The sequence below is a fragment of the Mobula birostris genome, chromosome 17, assembly GCF_030028105.1.
Source record: "Mobula birostris isolate sMobBir1 chromosome 17, sMobBir1.hap1, whole genome shotgun sequence".
Taxonomy (NCBI): Eukaryota; Metazoa; Chordata; class Chondrichthyes; order Myliobatiformes; family Myliobatidae; genus Mobula; species Mobula birostris.
The window spans coordinates 9,322,154-9,343,370 of NC_092386.1; the positions used below are offsets into that span (position 1 = coordinate 9,322,154).

Genomic DNA, 21,217 nt, shown 5'->3' on the forward strand with positions numbered 1-21,217 from the left:
TCTCCAGTAACCTTTAAGCTATGAAGCTGCGAAATCATACCAAATAATACCTAAAAATACACAGCCTATATAAAGTAGAAATAATGTATGTACAGTGTAGTATCACTTATGGGAATTGGGAAGACTTCAAGCACACTGATGATGGTGTGTTAGGCTGAGTCGTCAGAGGCTGGGGTGGTGCAGTGGTCCCCACCCTCTGGGCAGCGAACCGATACCAATCTGCAAAGCATGCAGGGGTACAGCGGTGGCCGGGACACACCCAGCACATCTTTAAGAAAAAAGCCGAAATAAACAAGCTCATTAATTAAGTGCCACCCGGCATGTAAATATTGGCCCAGATCAGAGGCGACACTGATTTGGGCCGACATTTACATGCTGGGTGGCACCTAATTAATTAGCTTGTTTATTTTGGCTTTTTTCTTAAAGATGTGCTGGGTGTGTCCTGGCTACTGCTGCATTCTCCGCGAATCGGTATCTGTCCACGGCCCAGGGGTTGGGGTGGTGGGACACCGTCATCTCATCGTCGATCAGGGCAGGCCAGGTCATCTTCTTTTATGTCTGCCTGTCTCGATGTCGAAGGTCGAGGCTCATCGTCTTCTGAAGGCTTGCTTGACTGCTAGCCTTGCGCATTTTTCTATCATACAGTTCTTTGCAAGCACTCAAACCGTCTTGAAAATTTGCCCTAAACCGACGTACCCTTTCAAAAATAAAGTCGTACTTTATCATTGCAGCAAAAGTCTCGCAGTGGCATCACGTTCAGTTCCTGGAGGACTTCACTTTTGGTCCGTTTGCTACTGCATTCGGTTTCAATTGTTATCCTTTCCTCTTCCAATTATGTCAGCTCTTTATCTATCAGTTCTTGGTCATGGGATGCCAAAACCTCTTCAACATCATCTTTGTCAACTTCCACAAGCCATACTCACTTTGTCCTTGCTTTGTTCACCACGATCGAAACGTTTAATTATGTCTAGTTTTACGCTAAGTCTGACACCCTTACGAGCTCTTTTAGGCTTTTCTGATACCTTAGAACTCATCTTGCTAACGACTGCTCACAGGCACGTGTTTAAGCAATGCCGGCTAGAATGCCGTTCTGAATCCGAGGGAGAGCGGCTGCTCGGGGCATGCGCTGCCTTTTTTTTGCGTGCTGCTTTTTCTGCGTGCTGCCTTTTTTCGTAACAGTGAAAACACCTGTTCGTGAACCCAGGGAACTAATGTAGGTGTTTCGTAAAGCGAACGTTCGAAAAGCGGGGGACACCTGTATTACTATTGTCCACGTGATCCAAGGCCAAGTGGAGAGCAAGTGAGAATGCATCCTCTGTAGATTTATTGTGGCGAAAGGTGAATTGCAGAAGGTCCGGTTCCTTGCTTAGGCAGGAGTTGATTCTGGCCATGACCGACCTCTCAAAAGCACTTTATTACAGTAGATGTGAGTGCAACTGGGTGATGGTCATTGTGACAGCTCACCCTACTCTTCTTGGGCACTGGTATGATTATTACCCTTTTGAAGCAGCTGGAACACCCTCCTGGAGTAGTAAGAGATGGAAAATGTCCTTGAACAGTACCGCCAGTTAGTTAGCACATGTTTTCTGTACCCTACCGGATACACCATCAGCCCCTGACATTTTGTTTTAGATTTGCCTCTAAATAATTACCTTTTATAGAGCTGCATGTTTAATGCAATCTGGCAGTTTGTTCAGCTGAAGAAACAAATATAGTGTGCCCAAAAGCAGGTGCTTTCAGCTAACTCTAATCCTGGTTGAGATGGAACTACTGAACACTTGCGACAGCTCACTGGTAAGAAGGGCAAAGGGCAAGAAATTTGACTGAAAATATCACTTTAAAAAAACCATTTCTGAGTAAATTGTGTTAAATTACTGCTGCAAACTGTGAGGGGCGAATGATGCCAAGGCGAGTTCAGGGGATGAGCTGGGCTGGTGTGTTGCAGAATCCATGCAGATGGAGTGAGCCATTTGGCAAGGAGAAGTTGGGAAATTGGAGTTCTGATGCCTGTACGATTGGAATGGGTGCAAGGTTGGATTGCTCGGGTCAAGGAGCTGATTTGAAGAGGTTGAGAGCGGCTTTGGGCTGGGCAGTGAAATCTGAGTGCGGAGTGAGTCGCTGGGTGGTGTGGTCTAGCCCTGGAGCCCATTGTAATAGTCGGGCCCCGGTGTGAGGCGTGATTCGCTGTTTAGACAGTTTAAGTGCCGGCATAGATCGGAGGCAGAAGTTGATTTTGCTTGCTCTCAGCGATAGTCATTCCTGTCTCTGAGGCTATGAAGACTACCCTGGCTGCTGTGCTTCGTGCCTAGTATTATGATGAACTGATAAGCGAGGGTTTGGGCCTACTTGTGCTGCTCCCGGGTTTGAATCTGAGGAACCAATTTGCTTCGGAATGTTGTTGCTCACTTCAGTTGTTTGCATGACTTGTGTTTGTTTTCTCTCGCGCACCGGGTGTCGGTCTTTTGTTTTTTTTAATTGAGTTCTTTTGGGTTTCTTGTTTTGTGGTTACCTGTAAGCAAACAAGGTTGCATAATTTATACATTCTTTGTTAATAAATGTACTTTGAATCTTGAATCCTTTTGTGATTAGCTGCAGTGTCTCCACCTGGTGGACACTGTTGTTACTGCACAAGTATTTCATGCCACTAGTTTTGCTGGAAACCTAATTGATATGAAGCCTGTTTCCTGGCAAAATAAAAACCTGGATTGTTTTCCCAAAGTCTGCATACTTTAGTTTTAATGCCTTTAATATTCTTGAATAACATTTCACCTGTGTCTCTGGTCCATTTTGTGTTCTCAGTTGTTACCTCTAAATGACATACAACATATACAGTTGCTAAGGCGCTATTGATTTCAAATTGTGCCTTTTTCATGAAGAAACTCGTATTTTCACAAGTGGTGTTTTGGATTGTAGTTGTGTGGCAGAATAGTGCTCTTCAATCCACCCCCATGAGGTTACTATACTACAGAAAATTAAATCCCATAGGTCATTTCATTATCATCAGATTTCACAGAAATGAATTCCAAATTTGAACAGTTTTGTTGCTAGTATTCAATTGCATAAATAGGACAAGGGCTTTAAAAAAGGCTCTACATAGCATTGGAGAGGGATAGGAAAGCATTTAATTGGAATAAGGGGAAATATGAAGCTATCAGGCAGGAACTTAGAAGCATAGATTGCGAACAGATGTTCGCAGAGAAACGTATGACACAAATGTGGCAGATGTTCAGGGGATATTTGCATAGGTTTGTTTTACATAGGTACATTCCAATGAGATGGAAAGGATGGTAGAGTACAGTACAGGAACTGTGGTGTACAAAGGCTGTTGAAAATCTAGTCAAGAAAAATAAAGCTTACAAAAGGTTCAAAAAAGCTAGGTAATGATAGAGATCTAGAAGATTATAAGGCTAGCAGGAAGAAGCTTAAGAATGAAATTAGGAGAGCCAGAAGGGGCCATGAGAAGGCCTTTGCAAGTAGGATTAAAGGAAACTCCAAGGCATTCTACAAGTATGTGAAGAGCAAGAGGATAAGATGTGAAAGAACAGGACCAAGTGTGATGGTGGAGAAGTGTGTATGGAACTGGAGGAGATAGCAGAGGTACTTAATGAATACTTTACTTCAGTATTCACTACAGAAAAGGATCTTGGCGTTTGTAGGAATGACTTAGAGTGGATTGAAAAGCTTGAGCATATAGACATTAGGAAAGAGGATGTGCTGGAGCTTTTGGAACGCATCAAGTTGGATAGGTCTCTGGGACCGGACGAGATGTACCCCAGGCTGCTATGGGAGGCGAGGGAGGAGATTGCTGAGCTTCTGGCAATGATCTTTGCATCATCAATGGGGCTGGGCGAGGTTCCGGAGGATTGGAGCGTTGCAGATGTTGTTCTCTTATTCAAAATAGGGAGTAGAGATAGCCCAGGAAATTATAGACTAGTGAGTCTTACTTCAGTGGTTGGTAAGTTGATGGAAGAGATCCTGAGAGGCAAGATTTATGAACATTTGGAGAGCATAATATGATTAGGAATAGTCAGCATGGCTTTGTCAAAGGCAGTTGTGCCTTATGAGCCTGATTGAATTTTTTTGAGGATGTGACTAAATACGTTGATGAAGGTAGAGCAGTAGATATAGTGTATATGAATTTCAGCAAAGCATTCGTTAAGGTACCCCATGCAAGGCTTATTGAGAAAGTAAGGAGGCATGGGATCCAAGGGGACATTGTTTTGTGGATCCTGAATTGGCTTGTCCACAGAAGGCAAAGAGTGGTTGTAGATGGATCATATTCTCCATGGAGGTCAGTGACCAGTGGTGTGCCTCAGGGATCTGTCCTGGGACCCTTGCTCTTGGTGATTTTTATAAATGACCTGGATGAGGAAGTGGAGGGATGCGTTAGTAAGTTTGCTGATGACACAAAGGTTGGGGTGTTGTGGATAGTGTGGAGTGCTGTCAGAGGTTACAGCGAGACATCGATAGAATGCAAAACTGGGCTGAGAAGTGGCAGATGGAGTTCAACCCAGATAAGTGTGAAGTGGTTCATTTTGGTAGGTCAAATGTGATGGCAGAATATAGTATTAATGGTAAGACTTGTGACAGTGTGGAGGACCAGAGGGATCTTGGGGTCTGAGTCCATAGGACACTCAAAGCTGCCGTGCAGGTTGACTTTGTGGTTAAGAAGGCATGCGGTGCATTGGGCTTCATCAACCGTGGGATTGAGTTTAATAGCTGAGAGGTAATATTACAGCTATATAGGACCCTAGTCAGACCCCACTTGGAGTACTGTGCTCAGTTCTGGTCACCTCACTATAGCAAGGATGTGGAAACTATGGAGGTGGTGTAGAGGAGATATACAAGGATGTTGCCTGGATTGGGGAGCATGCCTTATGAGAATAGGTTGAGTGAACTCAGCCTTTTCTCCTTGGAGCGGTAGAGGATGAGAGGTGACCTGATAAAGGTGTATAAGATGATGAGAGGTATTGATCGTGTGGATAGTCAGAGGCTTTTCCCCAGGGCTGAGATGGCTAACATGAGAGGGTACAGTTTTAAGGTACTTGCAAGTAGGTACAGAGGAGATGTCAGGGGTAAGTTTTTTACACAGAGAGTGGTGAGTGTGTGGAATGGGCTGCTGGCAACAGTGGTGAAGGCGGATACGATAGGGTCTTTTAAGAGACTTCTGGATAGGTACATAGAGTTTAGAAAAATAGAGGGCTATGGGTAACAATAAGTAATTTCTAAAGTAAGTACATATTCGGCACAGCATTGTGGGCCAAAAGGCCTGTATTGTGCTGTAGTTTTCTATGTTTCAAAGTTTTACACATGAAATGCTGGAGCAACTCAGCAGGTCAGGCAGCATCCATGGAAATAGTTACTGTTTTGGGCTGAGACCCTTCATCAGGACTGGAAAGGAGGGGGAAGACACTGGAATAAAAAGTAGGGGGAGGGGTATGAGTCTAGCCAGAAGGTGATAGGTGAAACCAGGTAGGTGGGAAAAGTAAAGGGCTGGAGAGGAAGGAATCTGATAGCAGAGGAGAGTGGACCACAGGAGAAAGGGAAGGTGGAGGGACACCAGGAGGAGATGACAGGTGTGAGAAGATGTAAGAGGGCGGAGTGAGGAATAGAAGATGAGGGGAGGGTGAGGGAATTTTTCTTTTTAGCTGGAAGGAGATATCGTTGCTCATGCCATCAGGTTGGAGGCTAGGCCGGTGGAGATGATGTGTTACTCTTCTACCCTGCGGGTGGTCTCATCGTGGCATATCGGAATGGGAATTAAAATGGTCAGCCACCGGGAAGTTCTACTTTGGGCTTTGGAGTGAAATTAAATACAAAAGTAACCACAGGTTGTAAAAATGGTAGTTTATACTAATCTCAATGCTATTTAATTAATTTTAAATTCTCTTACATTTCGAACATAATTCCTTAATTTACACAGCATCTGGAAATGTGGATTGTTAACCAATCCATAGGTTTAGACTAACTGGATTTATATTGTTCCCAGCGTGTATATTGGAAAAATTGAAATGGATGGAGGAATTTGGGGTAACCTCGCGTTACATGGGGGGGGAGGAGGAGGAGGGTTATATTACATTCCTCAGACAGTCTGTGTGTTTTTTCTGTAGTGAGAAGCTGTGTTATCTCTGTGTCAAGGAGCACATGATTGGGGGGGGGGCAGTGGGAAGAAGTGTTTATTACTTTTGTTTTCCCACATCAATGTGAGTGAATTTTTGTGAAATACCCTTACAGGAGATGCCTGTATACATTTGCAAAAAAAAGTTGATTTCATTTCCAGCTCAAAATATTATTTTTCTTAATCAGAATTGCACTACTAAGAAAGGAAGTTGTGGATATGTATTTCTTGAGACAATTACTTTCTTTCACTTTTTTCTTTTAGGCCCGGTACTCAGTACTTGAGAATCCAGAAGTTTTGCGAAAAACAGCAGATGAATTTCTCAGCAGAGAAACAATGACTGACGCTGGACTTCTGTTTTCACCATCACAGATAGCATTAGCAGCCATCCATTTCAGCGCCTCCAGAGTTGGTATTAATACAGAGAGGTACTTGTCACCTTTAATTTTCAAGTGTTCTGCTACTTTAACAACTAGTTTCGTGCAATATAGTTCATGGTTATAGTCTAGCATAGAGCTTATGATGACCAAAGGGGAACTGTATTTCTGTACTATGTGACATATTGGACACAACGGTAGCACAACACATTTACAGCTCAGAGTTCGGAGTTCAATTCCGGTGCTGTTCTGTAAGGAGTCTCTATGTTCTCCTTGCAGAATGCAAGTGTTTTACTGGGTGCTTCAGTTTCGTCCCACAGTCCAAAAGCGTACTTGGTAGGTTAATTAGTCAATGTAAATTGTCTTGTTGATTAGATTAGGGTAATTGGGTTTGTTGGGGATTGCTGGCATGGTGTGGCTTGAAGGGCCTGTTCTGTGCCATATTGCTAAAATAAAATAAAATACAAATAAGATCATGAGGACCATAAGGTGTACAGTAGGAGCCCATCAAGTCATGGTCTGCCATTCGATTCTGGCTTATTTATTATCGCTCTCAACCCTATTCGCTTGCCTTCTCCCTGTAGTCATGACTAACCAAAAACCTAAGGTTGTGCTTTTTTTTTTGGAAAGTAAATATGAGATAATTGGACAGGAGAAATATTAACAATGGACTATAATCCAATGAGAACTGCAAGCCAGACAATAAAAGTGGTTAAGAATATCTTTAAAATGAGAGTAAGTTGTAGGGAAAATAGAAAGGTATTTATCCGTGTCACTCAGAATTCAAAAGCAAATTCATCCTTGTATGGAGTTGGTGTGTTTTTTAGAGCCTGGAAGATGTTTAAGTTGGTAATAAGTTGGAGATATCATGCAGAATTATATAGTTATAAAACTCCTGTTCCGTTGGTGCCTAATAATTTAGAATGACAAACTTAGGTTTTTTATTTTTTTTGAGATACAGTGCAAAACAGGCCCTTCCAGTCCTTCAAGCCAGCCGCCCAGAAACCCCGGATTTAACCCTAGCCGAGGACAATTTACAATGACCAATTAACCTACTAACCACCTTTGGACTGTGGGATGAAACTGGAGCACCTGGTGAATATTCACACATTCCATGGGGAGGACGTACAAACTCCGTAAAAGATGACAGCAGGATTGAACTCCAAATTCCAATGCTCCAAGCTGTAATATTGTCGCACGAACAACTACACTACTGTTGTGCCCAAGTTTCCACAGATGACTTTGGAACTGTATAAGCCTGGAGACAGGAAAACTAAGAGCTGTGTGTGGAGCATATAAATTTAAGAAGTGGTGTTCCTCCATTATAATATATTGGAGTTGGTTTCTGAGTAACACTTTTCTGAATTACTATAGGAGACTACTATGTACCATGTGATTGTGATATGCTCTAGGGTAGAGCAGATACAGTATGAACAGAATTTATGATGCTCAAGTTGAAATAGTTCAGGTGAATGTTTTTAAGGAATTATTTATAATTATAGCAAGTATGGAAGATTGAAGTATATGGTTAATGTTATATTTTTTGCCTGAGTAACCTTAAAATTATTTTAGGTTACATTTTTAAGTCTATCAGTAATATTATTGCTGTTGCTATTCTGTTGCAATTGAGAAGCTATCTGTCTTTAATGCGTTCAAGATAATTTAACTGTTGCTTGTTGTGATTTTGTATTTGGTGCTTCAGTTACTTGATGGAATGCCTAATGTTAAAGGATAACAAAGAGTGCCTGTCAAAACTGGTTGAAGCAATCCGGTGTAAGTAATCTTGTAATATTATGATGATCTATTGAAATGGTTCTTTTTCCTGTAATGATTCTAATCAAATTTATATTAATTGTGTCTTGTGATGGCTTTCTCTTAAGTTCAGATAAATTCCAACGGAGTTCGGGCACCACAGTAGTGTAGTGTGAAGCTACGACAGCTCAGGCTATCTGAGTTCTGAGTTCAATTCTGGTGTCCTTTGTAAGCAAGTTTATGCGTTCCTTTCCACGTGTGCTGGGGTTTTGTCCGGGTGTTCCAGTTTCCTCCCACAGTCCAAAGACGTACTGATTAGTAGCTTAACTCGTCATTGTGAATTGTCCTGTAGTTAGTCTCTGGTTAAATAAGTGGGCTGCTGGGTGGTGCCGCTCTTGGGCTAGAAGGACCTGTTCTGTGTTGTATCTCTAAATATTTTTAAAAATTGTATAATGCTGGAAATTTAAAGTCCATTAATTCTCAACTCTAACTAGTTGACTAATTATCACATTATTCCCCTTATTCTTCTTTTCCTAGCAAATGTTTAATTTTGTAGTTTAGTGAACTTGTGGGCAATGGTTTAGCAATAGTTTATGGTGAAGAATTCCACGTTTTAGCCATCATTAGTTTGAACTTGTAGTTTCTAATTAATCATCATTTATTGTCATAAACTACATCTTTAAAGATTAGCTTTATTTGTCACATGTATATCAAAACATACAGGGAACTGTGTCCTTTTGTGTCAACGATCAACACGGTCCAAGGTGTGCTCGGGGCAGCCCGACAGTGTCACCCATTCTTCTGGTGCCAACATAGCATGCTCACAGCTTACTAACCCTAACCCTTATGAGTTTGAACTGTGGGTGGAAACCGAAGCACCCGGAGGAAATATACACAGTCATGGGGAGAACATAGAAACTCTTTACAGACAACAGCAGGAACTGAACTCTGACCTTACTGCTGGGGCTGTAAAGCAATATGCTAGCCGCTATGCTGCTGTGCCTTTACTGTTTAACTCACTGTAACTTCATAGTTTTCCAACCCCTATTATTTCACTTCCTAACTTTCTTAATTGTAATGGATTTATTCCAATTTCTCAAACCTGAGGCCAGTTTTGAGTGGGACTTGAAGTCTGTACTGACTTCTTGAAGACTTCTTGTGTTTCCCTTAAGTTGAAGGAACTTGTGACTAAGTGTCCACCTGGGTCCTGTTCAAGTTTAATTGTCATTCACCCATAAGTGAATACCCATGAATAGCCTCATGGCCAAGGTGCAAAAACAATACCAACAGTCACACACAGCACAAGGCACATGTAACACGAATAATTACAATAGTAGTAAACGTAGCAGTCACAAAATAGAATAATAATATAGCCCAAGTCCCTGAGCGCTATCTTTTGTAGATTGATGGTGCATTGGGTGTTTTTGGCAAAAAGAAGTCTACAGCAGTCCAATCATCAGCAAATGCAATCCAGCTTGTCTTCCACCGAGTGAACACCGGAGGGCAGCACTGATGGGAGGGGGCTGTGTCTAGATATTTAAGCTGCAAAGGAAAAATCCTTCCTACAAAAATTAAATAATTTTTAAAAATAAATTGGAAATGAAAACAAAAATCATCTAATTCTCCTATAAATAATTTTAAATTCACTCTAGCCTATTTTAAAAAAAACATTTGCCATCATCCACACCACAGTTAAAAACTTGAGTTAAATAAATGGGCTAAAGGAATCTTGCAGATGAAATCCTGATTTCCACCAGTTTGTGCTCCACTACAGTGAAGCATGGCAACAGAACCATGGTAGGAATCTTTCAGCATTGTCTCCAGATCACAACTGTAACCTGAGTTGGATACAGTTCAAGATTTTATACATGCTGTTGTATTGTTTGACTAACTGACTCCCTTTTTAAGTGTTGCGTGAAGTACCCTTACACCAGTTTCCTTTCTGTAGTTTCCCTATTCTTTGCAGAGTATTTTACCCAGTATGTTTCTGCACTGAATTGCATCCAGCTGTCATGTTGGTTTTTCTATAACCTGCAATTTTCCCCATTCCTTGTAACCATAATTTGTTTCCAGAATCCGAATTGGTTTTCTTTCCTGCCATTCGTGTATATGTTAAATATAAGCAACCACATTCAACGTTTCCTGTAATATTTTTAATATCGATGCTCAGGCCAACCATTGCTCTGAGCAGGAAATTTTTACACAGCCTGAAAACTGTGCAGTTCTTTAAATTATTTTTTTGTGTGTTCTGAATATAGGTGGTTTTGGCATTTAGCTGGCCAGCAGTTTATTAACGATGAGCTCCCGACCTCCATTCTGTATTTATCATTACAATTTGTAACAATATTGTAACTTGAAACTGACAACGTTGAAGCTCTAAAATGTTTCAAAGTAAAGGTTGTGTTATGTTTATTAGAAAATTTATGGATTATATTCATTAACTGATAATTACAAGATATTTCATAGTTACATATTAGCATAGATTTCAAAATTGTTAGCATAACTTCAAAATTAAATTAGCATATAAAAGAAAATTCCAGCAACGGGGCAACAAAGGCTATGTGTGTAGGAACATTTCAGTTACTGCGTGACCACGCACCTGCACAGCTTAGATGGAACCGTGACCACAATACAGCTCTTGCTTGAGGTTTTTGTTTAATATCAGTAGTTTCCTTACTGCACAATAACATGGCCACATTCCCTTCAATTTTGTGTTATGTCACAGATCTTCGGTACTAAGGAAATATTTTGATAGATCTTACCTGATGCATTTTGTCTTTTTAAGTTACGTTGCTTTATATCTTAATCTTAATACTTGTAGATTTAATTTGCCATGTAGATTTTGACTCTAGGGAGACTTCTAGTAGAGCTCATGTAGTGAAGTCGTGTTCTTGACTCGCTCCATTACCTCTGAGTTTTTCTTCTTATGATCAGCTATATTTTAATTAACCATTAAGGTCTCGACTTTTTCAATATTTTGAAATAAATTGGGCTCTTTGATAATCGGATGCGTTTAAGGTCTGCTATGTCTAAGAATGGAAAAAACGGGAAGGACGGCAAACCTCCGGTTAGACGGAAAGGTACCGATTTTCCTCCGACTGAACCACCGTTGACTTTGAAAGCTATATCGGAGCTAACTCAAAGGGAAATTTCAACCTCTGTTACGGAGCTGATTCGTGCAGAAATTTCAACCTCTGTTGCGGAGCTGATTCATGCGGAAATTTCAATTAATTTCCAGAAAATTGCCGATTCAGTCGATAAGATACAAACATCTATTACGGAACCTCAGTCGGCTATATCTGATCTTCAAAAATCCTTGCAACAAAATGAACTTAAGATGGAGAAAATCGAAGAAACAATTAATGTAATGAAGAAGAAACTTGACTTTCTGACCTTTAAAAACTCTGACTTAGAATCCAGAATGCGACGGCAGAATCTTCGAATGATTGGGGTGCGTGAAGCTATTGAATCTGATAACCCTATGAAGTATTTTTCTCAACTTTTAAAAGATGCATTTCCTACTGTATTTCCTGACCAACCACCGTTATTGGATCGCGTTCACAGAGTTCCATCATACTCGTCTAAGTTAGATAAACCTCGACATGTCATCTTACGCTTTCATTACTTTCAAGACAAGGAGAAACTGTTTCGTTTCGTTCGATCTAAAGGTTACATTGATTTTTTGGATCTTAAGTTCCGATTCGTGGAGGATTTCAGTAAACCAATTCGGGATCAACGGGTTCGTTATAGATCTGTGATGTCGGAACTCTACAAGATGGATTTAAAACCAGCGCTGCTTTATCCTGCACGTCTAAGGATTCGTACGTTGGATGGAGCCCTCCATTTTTTTGAATCTCCATCGGATGCCCAGAGTTATCTGGATCAATTTTCACCTTCAACATCTTAATCGTAATTTTTAACTATCTCCGTTTGATCGGAGGTTGTGAATTTGTCAGTCTTAATTTTTTTTGCCTTATATGGGCAGAAAAGTTTATTTTTGGATTAATTAATATGGTTGCTAAACTTTCTTTCTATCTGCATCATTCCTTTCTTTTTCCCAGGGGATTCTGGGTGGTTATTCCCTCACCGTCATTCTACGTATTTCCTTTGAGGCCTTAAATTTTGTAGTTTTTAAATCTACTTCTTTTTGTAGGTTTTCATAACTAGTTTATGTTAATAATTTCATTTTTTTTGGTTTACTCATAGGGTCTGGGGTTGCGGTTTTTTTTATATTTTCTGGCTTTTTCTCTGTTATATTAAGTGTTTTAATTGATTTACCTTTTTTTTTTATTCTTTTACTGTTTTATAACTAGCTGATCTTTTTTATATTTACACTTTTTTTAGGGAGTGTATACCGGAAGTCATGGGGGTAGTTTTAGTGCTTGCTTCTTTCTGGCTGGTCTGTGTTAGATTTAGCCTTGGGGTCATGGGGTGGGGGGTGGTGGGAGGGGCTTCACGTTTTAGTTTCTTTCTTCTTGGGCTATGTACACTATTGAAGTATTGGTTGCGTTCTCCTTCCCGGTATCTCTTATTTGTTCTGTTCCCTTTCCGGGTTCATGGGTCGAGCCTATCGTCAATCCTCCTTGTTGCGGGTTGACTTCAGGGTTTATGGAGTCTATTATTAATTTTGTCTCCTGGAATACTAATGGTCTTAATCATCCTATTAAAAGGAAAAAAGTTTTTAAAGTGTTCCGGAGACTTAAAGCACAAATTTTATTTTTACAAGAGACCCATGTGCGGAGGGGGGACAGACTATGTTTTTTTAAATTCTGGAAGGGTCAACAGTTTCATTCGAACTCCAACGCTAAGATTCGAGGCGTCTCTATTTTTATAGACTCCTCAGTTACTTTTATACAACATGGTATTATTTCTGATCCGAATGGTAGATTTCTACTGGTTAGTGGTCTACTATTTAATAAAAAGGTAGTTTTGGTTAATGTTTATGCTCCTAATATGGACTGTCCGGAATTTTATAAATCATTATTCAATCAGTTCCCGAATTTGAATGAGTTTTCATTGATCTGGGGCGGAGATCTTAATACCTGTTTATCTCCAGCTTTGGATCGTTTGGCTCCTCTACGGACCTTACCTAATAAATCTGCAACTTTGATTAATTCATTCCTCTCTGATTCTGGGTCGACGGACATTTGGCGTTTTTTGCATCCTCAGGAAAAAGATTTTTCTTTTTTTTCCACATGTTCACCATTCCTATTCAAGAATTGATTATTTCTTTATTGACTCTCATCTTATTTCTTCAGTGATTAAATGTGATTATGACTCTATAACCATTTCGGATCATGCTCCACTTAAGCTTTCTATTAAAATTCAGGCCAATACACAAAATAATAGACAATGGTGTTTTAATTCGCTGTTGCTTCAGGACTCTGACTTTGTTAACTTTATGAATGAACAGATTGATCTTTTTTTTACAATCAACTATACAGAGGATATTTCTGTGAACATTCTTTGGGATACTTTTAAAGCTTATATTCGTGGTCAGATTATCTCGTATTCTGCTGCTTTGAGGAAGAAGCTGAAGCAGGAGGAGTTGGTAATTGTGGACAAGAATAAGGAAATTGATAAGAAATATGTTACAGCTCCCTCTGAGAAGTTTTATAAACAAAGAACTGAACTTCAAATGGAACACAGTTTATTACTTTCGTCCTCGATTGTAAACCAATTAAAGAAAACAAGAAGTGAATTTTATGTACACAGTGACAAAATTGGCAAACTGCTGGCTAACCAATTGAAATCTAATTATGCTAAATCTCAAATTAATCAGATTTATAATCAAAATGACCGACTGATACTTGATCATGCGGGGATTAATCAAACCTTCTGTGATTTTTATTCTTCCTTATATCAATCAGAGTCTCCTCGAGACTCTAAATATATGAATGATTTTTTAGATAACCTAGACTTCTCTGAGATTTCACAGGATATGTCTTCTATGTTAGATACTCCCATTACCACTGATGAGATTAAGAATGTTATTTCCTCTATGAATTTGGGGAAAGCTCCTGGCCCTGATGGGTTTACCGTAGAATTTTATAGATGTTTTGCACCTTCATTAATCCCTTGGTTCTGTAGGGTTTTCGCGGCTTCATTAAAACTTGGTAAACTTCCGGAATCTTTCAATAGAGCGTCAATCTCTCTAATATTAAAGAAAGATAAAGATCCTGCTCAGTGTGCATCTTATAGACCAATATCTTTATTAAATGTTGATTCTAAAGTTTTTTCTAAATTATTAGCAAACAGATTAGAAAAAGTACTTCCTTTTATTATTTCGGAAGACCAAACGGGTTTTATTGAAGGTCGTTACTCTTTTTATAACATTCGCACACTGTTAAATGTTGTTTATACCCCCTCACAAAATGTTCCTGAGTGTGTTATCTCTTTAGATGCTGAGAAAGCTTTTGATAGAGTAGAATGGCCTTACTTATTTAAGGTGCTTGAAATGTTTAATTTTAGCTCGAAATTTATATCCTGGATCAAACTGTTATATCATTCTCCTGTGGCCTTGGTCCGTACTAACTCTCTAAGCTCACCTTTTTTCCCTCTTTTTCGAGGCACTCGACAAGGTTGTCCTCTTAGTCCTTTATTATTTGATATTGCATTAGAACCTCTTGCAATTGCCATTCGAGAATCTCCAAATATTACTGGGATAACTCGGGGCTTAAAGTCCCATAAAATATCACTCTATGCTGATGACTTACTTTTATATATTTCTAATCCTCAAAAATCCATCCCTGCTGTTTTAGAGTTATTAGCACAATTTAGTCTCTTTTCAGGTTATAAATTAAATCTTAGTAAGAGTGAACTTTTCCCGATTAATAAACAACTTCCCTTATATCATAACTTTCCATTTAAATTGATTAATAATTATTTTTCATATCTTGGGATTAAAATTACTTGTAAATACAAAGATTTATTTAAGATTAACTTTTTACCCTTAATTGACCATATTACTCAACTTTCATCTAAATGGTTTCCTTTATATTTAACTTTGATTGGTTGTATTAATGCAGTTAAGATTTTTTTTTTGCCAAAATTTCTATATATATTTCAGGCATTACCAATCTTTGTTCCAAAACCATTTTTTGATAAAGTTGACTCAAAAATTTCTTCATTTATTTGCCAAAATAAAAACCCGAGACTGGGTAAAATACATTTACAGAAAGCTAAGAGAGATGGAGGTTTAGCATTACCCAACTTTAGATTTTATTATTGGGCTATTAATATTCGACATATGAAATTTTGGTTACTTGACCAGGATATACTATCCATTCCTAAATGGGTAGCATTGGAATTACAATCTGTTCATGGCTATACACTTGGCTCTATTTTAGGTTCCTCTCTTCCTTTTGATTTGAAACACCTCAAACAGGTATCTAACCCAATAGTTAAATATACCTTACGTATTTGGTTTCAATTCAGAAAATTTTTTGATCTTAACCAATTTGGGCTAGCGATTCCTATTTTAGGTAACATATTTTTTCCTCCCTGCTTTACGGATCATACTTTTCAAATTTGGAAGATTAAGGGTATTTCACGGTTTTTGGATTTATTTTTAGATGGTTCCCTTATGTCTTTTGAACAATTATCTAATAAATATAATTTATCAAGAATACATTTTTTTAGATATCTACAAGTTAGAAATTTCCTAAGTACTATACTTTCTTCCTTTCCAATGCTTTCTCCTACATACATTTTAGATACTATAATTAACCTTAATCCATGTCAGAAAGGTGCATCGGCTATGATTTATAATATTATTATGAAACTTAGGAAAGCTCCATTTGATAAGATTAGGGTAGATTGGGAACAGGAATTGGGTTCTATCATTTCCGTGGATGACTGGGGGCAGATTTTACAATTAGTCAATACTTCCTCTATTTGTGCTAAACATTCCCTAATTCAATTTAAAGTTGTTCATAGAGCACATATGTCCAAAGATAAATTAGCTCGCTTTTATTCTCATATTAATCCTTTTTGTGATAGATGTCCGGGGCAGATAGCCTCTTTAACTCATATGTTCTGGTCTTGTCGTACTCTGGAAACTTTTTGGAGAGACATTTTTAATATTATCTCCAAGGTATTGAATATAGATATCTCTCCTCACCCTATTACTGCTATCTTTGGACTACCTAAAATTTCCAGTAATCTTTCTCCTTCAGCCCGTAGAATGATTGCATTTCTTTCTTTAATGGCGAAAAGATGTATCTTACAACATTGGAAAGAGCTTAATGCTCCAACTACCTTTTTTTGGTTTTCTCAGACGATATTATGCTTGAATTTGGAGAAAATTAGAAGCAATCTTTATGATTCCTCACTTAAATTTGAACAGACCTGGAGATCTTTTATTCAATATTTTCATTTAATGTAATTTTTTTTCTCCTCTTTTTTTGCTCCATATTTATATACCCTTGTTTTTTTTTTTACTGTTTTTAATGGAGGTCGGGATTGAGGACGTGATTTTAAGTTTTTTAACTCTGCTTGGTTCCAAGTTAGCCCTTTGCTTTGCTTTTTAGTTTAGTTGCACGGTGGGTTTTTTTTTTCCTTTTCTCTATTGGTATATATATATATAAAATTAGTATACTATTATGTTACCTTAGTATGTTATGTTTAAATTACATTGTATCTTTTTTTTTGTATTAATATCTCCTGTAATTTTATTATACTCTAGCAATGTATTAGTGCCTTTATGGCTTACGCTTTTGTATACTTATTCAATAAAAAGATTTAAAAAGAAAGAAAGATTTTGACTCTAAAGCTTGAGGTATTAATCTTAGTACATGATAAATAAATGCTAATCAGGTATAAAGACCTTGGTGAAGAAGTGTGATCCTCCAAAACTGGAAGACGTTAATCTTCTGAAACAGAAACTCGAACATTTTCACAGTTTGGACCTTGGTGTCGGCACAAATTCGTAAGTATTATTTTACTATTGATGAAAGAATGTTTATCATTTAATTGTGCTTTTAATCATTTCAGGTCAACTGAAATTTTGTGTGTTACTTATGAAACCCCACTGGTTTCCTTGACTGCGTAAATCTAGGGAAGACATACTCCGGTCCCACGAACCCCGTGAGATTGAGACAGCCCTCCTACCCTACGAACTGTTCTCCCCAGCGTCTTCTCTCTTCATCTCCCGCTGAACAAAGGACCTAGCTCACATTCCAAAGCACCAATTATCTCTAACCATAACCCAAACATGGCTTCTACACAAGGACTGCTATGTTAGCAGTGAAACCTTTCCCGACATGTTACACTTATGTCACAGATCTCTGTATGGTACTGTGACCTGTCAACTGAAATTCAATGGTTAATTCAGATAGTGACAGGACAAAGCATTACTACCTTGTTTTCTAGCATTGTAATATTAAAAACAGGGCTGTAGTCAAAAAAAAACTAAGAAGGTGGAATCGGGACCTAAGTACTGAATGAAGAGTTGTAATGTACTGACTGCTATAATACTGAAGGTGAGGACTTCAGCCATTCCTGTTGTTTGCTACTACTCAATGGGACATCTACATTATCATGTTTAAATAAAACAATACTTCCAGGATTCTGGTCACACTAAAGCACAGAAGCAGGCCCTCTGGCCCATATCGTCTGTAGTGAACTATTATTCTGCCTAGTCCCATCCATATACTTATCCGAACTTCTCTTAAATGCTGAAATCGAACCAATATCCCTCACTTCCACTGGAAGCTCATTCCATACTGTTAATATCACTGCACTCAGCTTCATAAATAAGGTGGCACATAATAGAATGAAAGTGGATTAGCGCCTACACCAGAGAATAAACTCAGTTTGCATTCTGAAATCCTGGCAGATTTAAGGTTGGTGTTCCCTGCTAAATAATCTATTTGAACAGTACTGTGTCCCCTAGTTGGATTGCTAGGGTACACAAAAAAAATTACTTTTTTAGGAACAATCTTCCAGTCATATTACTTTGCGATATAAAACTTCACATTCATTATCTGTTCTTACTTTGATTTCATGTCCTCCCTAATTCTTACTGACCTATTAAACTAGAGTGATCTACTTCTGAAGTCTTTACTGAAAAACCTTCACCTGGGCAGCTGAAGTTCTTTTCTGCTTGGAATTATTCTTCTGATTATTATCTATAGTTTTCCCAGGGCCATAAGATACTGAATAAGGAAAAAAATTGTGTTATAACTATAGTCACTAAATCGCCATGCCCAATGCAGACTAGCCATTCAGTTGTTTAAAGTATGATAGAACATAGAACAGTACAGCAGGGGAACAGGCTATTTGGCCTCAGTGTTTTGCTGAACCAGCTAAAAAGTAAATTAAAAACACTTAAACATAATCCTACCTACCGACAGAATGTTCCTATCTCTCCATCTTCCGTACATCCATGTGCCTATTCAAAAGTCTCTGAAAAGCCTCCAATGTATTTTCCTCTACCATTGTACCAGATGTCCACGATTCTATTGAGTAAAAAAAATTACCTATCGCATCCCCTCCTGCGCCCTCAACATCTTTACTATAGTGGGATGACCAGAACTGTATACAATACTTTAGATGGGGTCTAACCAGAGTTTTATAAAGTTGCAACATAACCTCCTGACTCTTGAACTCAAGGCCTTGACTAATAAAAGCAAGCATTCCTTAAGCCTTCTTAAGTACCTTATCGACCTGTGTAGCCACTTTGATAAGTATTCTCCACATTGATAGAGCTCACTCTGCCCATGATAAATGAAAGGAGCCATTTAACCATTAATTGTATTAGGTTTGGGTGTCTCTCTTCCACTCTCCCAGAATGATATGATTTTCTGGCCCAGCAAAAGCTGTAGGATAATCAAAAGAATAGTTTTAAGCTTAAAGGAACATGAACTTCTAAGGTGGAGTTGAAGGCCTTGTACTGTAGAGGGGCAAATTATTCTAGTTTAATAGAAAAGTGAATGTAAAGTAAGTAATCACAAATGCTGAATGTGAGCTGGATCTTTTTATGAGTAATAAGACTCTGGAATACGTTACAAGGTGGTGGGGGTTGTGGAGTCTTTATAGACCTTTAAATGTTTGTGACCATGAACAAGAATTATATAAAAGTGGATGAACAGAAATTGGATATTGTCCTTGTGATCTTCTTAAAGGGCCTTTTAAGTACCTGGAAATTTTCATTATACTTTTCTCGTACTTCAATGTGCATTTGAGATGGCCATGATTAAATATCAGTAGGATATCAAGAATTGTGGACGATATACGTCTGCAGAGCCTTGAATATGGCAGAATAGGCAGATAATGTGGTTACAAGGGGAAGTGAGGAACTGAATTCATTGGTAAAATATGCTGGGACAATGTGAAACAACAGGCACAGATCTGCAAAGAAAATTTGACAACTTTATCAGAGCTGGAGAGTTGAGTATAGGTTGGCTCAGTGGGGGTTTGTTTGGGGCAGTGATCACTCTAACCAAATTTAACTGAAGTGCACAAAATTGGGAGTCCTGGCCAGATATACAGAAAAGACTGTTTTGCTTAAAATGGCTGTTAGTTATTAGCCTTTACTTTGTAAAAGGATGGAGGTGAATTAGACTCATTATTTTGCCAAATGTATGTTGGGCTGTGGATCTACTTTCTTAGTGTGGTAGAGCTAGAAACTTCAGAACTATAGACAGTGGGCCAAAAACTGGGCATTGGGATTAGCAAACCACCTTTCAGATGTTTTTAACGGAGTTAATTAGTCTTTCTATGTTGTAAGTTTATTTTATTTATTTATTGAGATGCAGTGTGGAGTGGGTGCTTCTGGCCCTTCAAACCACGCCACCCAACACCTCCCAATTTTAACCCTAGCCTAATCACGGGACAATTACAATGACCAACCAACCAACCAGTACATCTTTGGACAGTGGGAAGAAACCCAGCTGGTCACGGGAGAACAAACAAACTCCTTATGGGTAATGGCGGGAAGTTTCTGATTCTTTACGTATTCTGCACCAATAAATATCAATCCAACTGTGTGCCTTTGTTGAAAACAGAAAGAAGAGGAAAGGATATGAGGAAGATGGAACGATTTCCAAAAAAGCAAAAATGGAAGAAGTGAGTATGATTTTTTTTCATAATTGGGTTTTATACACTGTGGCCCTTTATTAGGAACAGGAGTAGAACCCATTCACTGCAGCCCATCCACTTCAAGGTTTGATGTTATGTGCATTCTGAGGTTCTCTTCCACACTGTGGTTATTTGAATTATAGTTGCCTTTTTGTCAATTTGAACTAGTTTGGCCATTTTCCACTCTCATTAACAATGCGTTTTTGCCCACTTGAACCACTGCTCATGGGCAGTTTTTATTTTTGTTTTTTGCACTATTCTTTCTAAACTCTGGAGATTGTTATGCCTGAAAATCTTAGATCAGCACTTTCTGAGACACTGAATCCACCCTGTCTGGCACCAACAATCATTCCATGGTTGAAGTCACTTCTGTTCTGCCATTTCATAATGGCTAATCTGATATTCCCCTCAGCTCTAGTCTCTTGCTTTCTCCCTGAATCCCTTCATGCCCTGACCAGTCAATAATCTATCAACCTCTGCCTTAAATATACATAAAGACATTGCATCCACAGCTGCCTGTGGCAAAGAATTCCAGACTCACTGCTCTCTTGCTAAAGAAATTCCTCCTCAACTCTATTCTAAAAGGACACCCCTCTATTCTGAGGCTGTCCAGTTTTGGACTCTTCCCACCACCGGAAGCATCCCCTCCACATCCATTTTTTCAAGGCCTTTCACCCACTCTTCCCCATTCTGATGTTTGGTCTGAGCAACACCTGAACCTCTTTACCATGTCTGCATGCCTTTATGCATTGAGTTGCTCTGACATCATTGGCTGGTTAGATATTTGCATTACGAAGAGAAGTACCTGATAAAGGGCCACTGAGTGCATATGGAATAAAATTTAATTGTTGGAAATTCTCAAAGACTGAAGCATCATTTGTGGAAAGAA

General features: G+C 38.7%; 1 protein-coding gene across 5 annotated transcripts in view; it reads left to right on the plus strand.

Annotated features, from left to right (window-relative positions):
• ccnh (cyclin H) overlaps positions 1-21,217 on the plus strand; it is a 49,763-nt gene that overhangs the window by 17,410 nt on the left and 11,136 nt on the right. For all 5 annotated transcript variants that reach the window (XR_011889490.1, XM_072281266.1, XM_072281263.1 and 2 more), the window contains exons 6-9: positions 6,383-6,546; positions 8,198-8,268; positions 17,065-17,176; positions 20,256-20,316. Coding sequence is in view for 4 of the 5 variants with exons in the window: in XM_072281266.1 (XP_072137367.1) it covers positions 6,383-6,546; positions 8,198-8,268; positions 17,065-17,176; positions 20,256-20,316 (408 nt within the window). In the remaining variant the exon portion in view is untranslated. The remainder of the gene's footprint in view (positions 1-6,382; positions 6,547-8,197; positions 8,269-17,064; positions 17,177-20,255; positions 20,317-21,217) is intronic.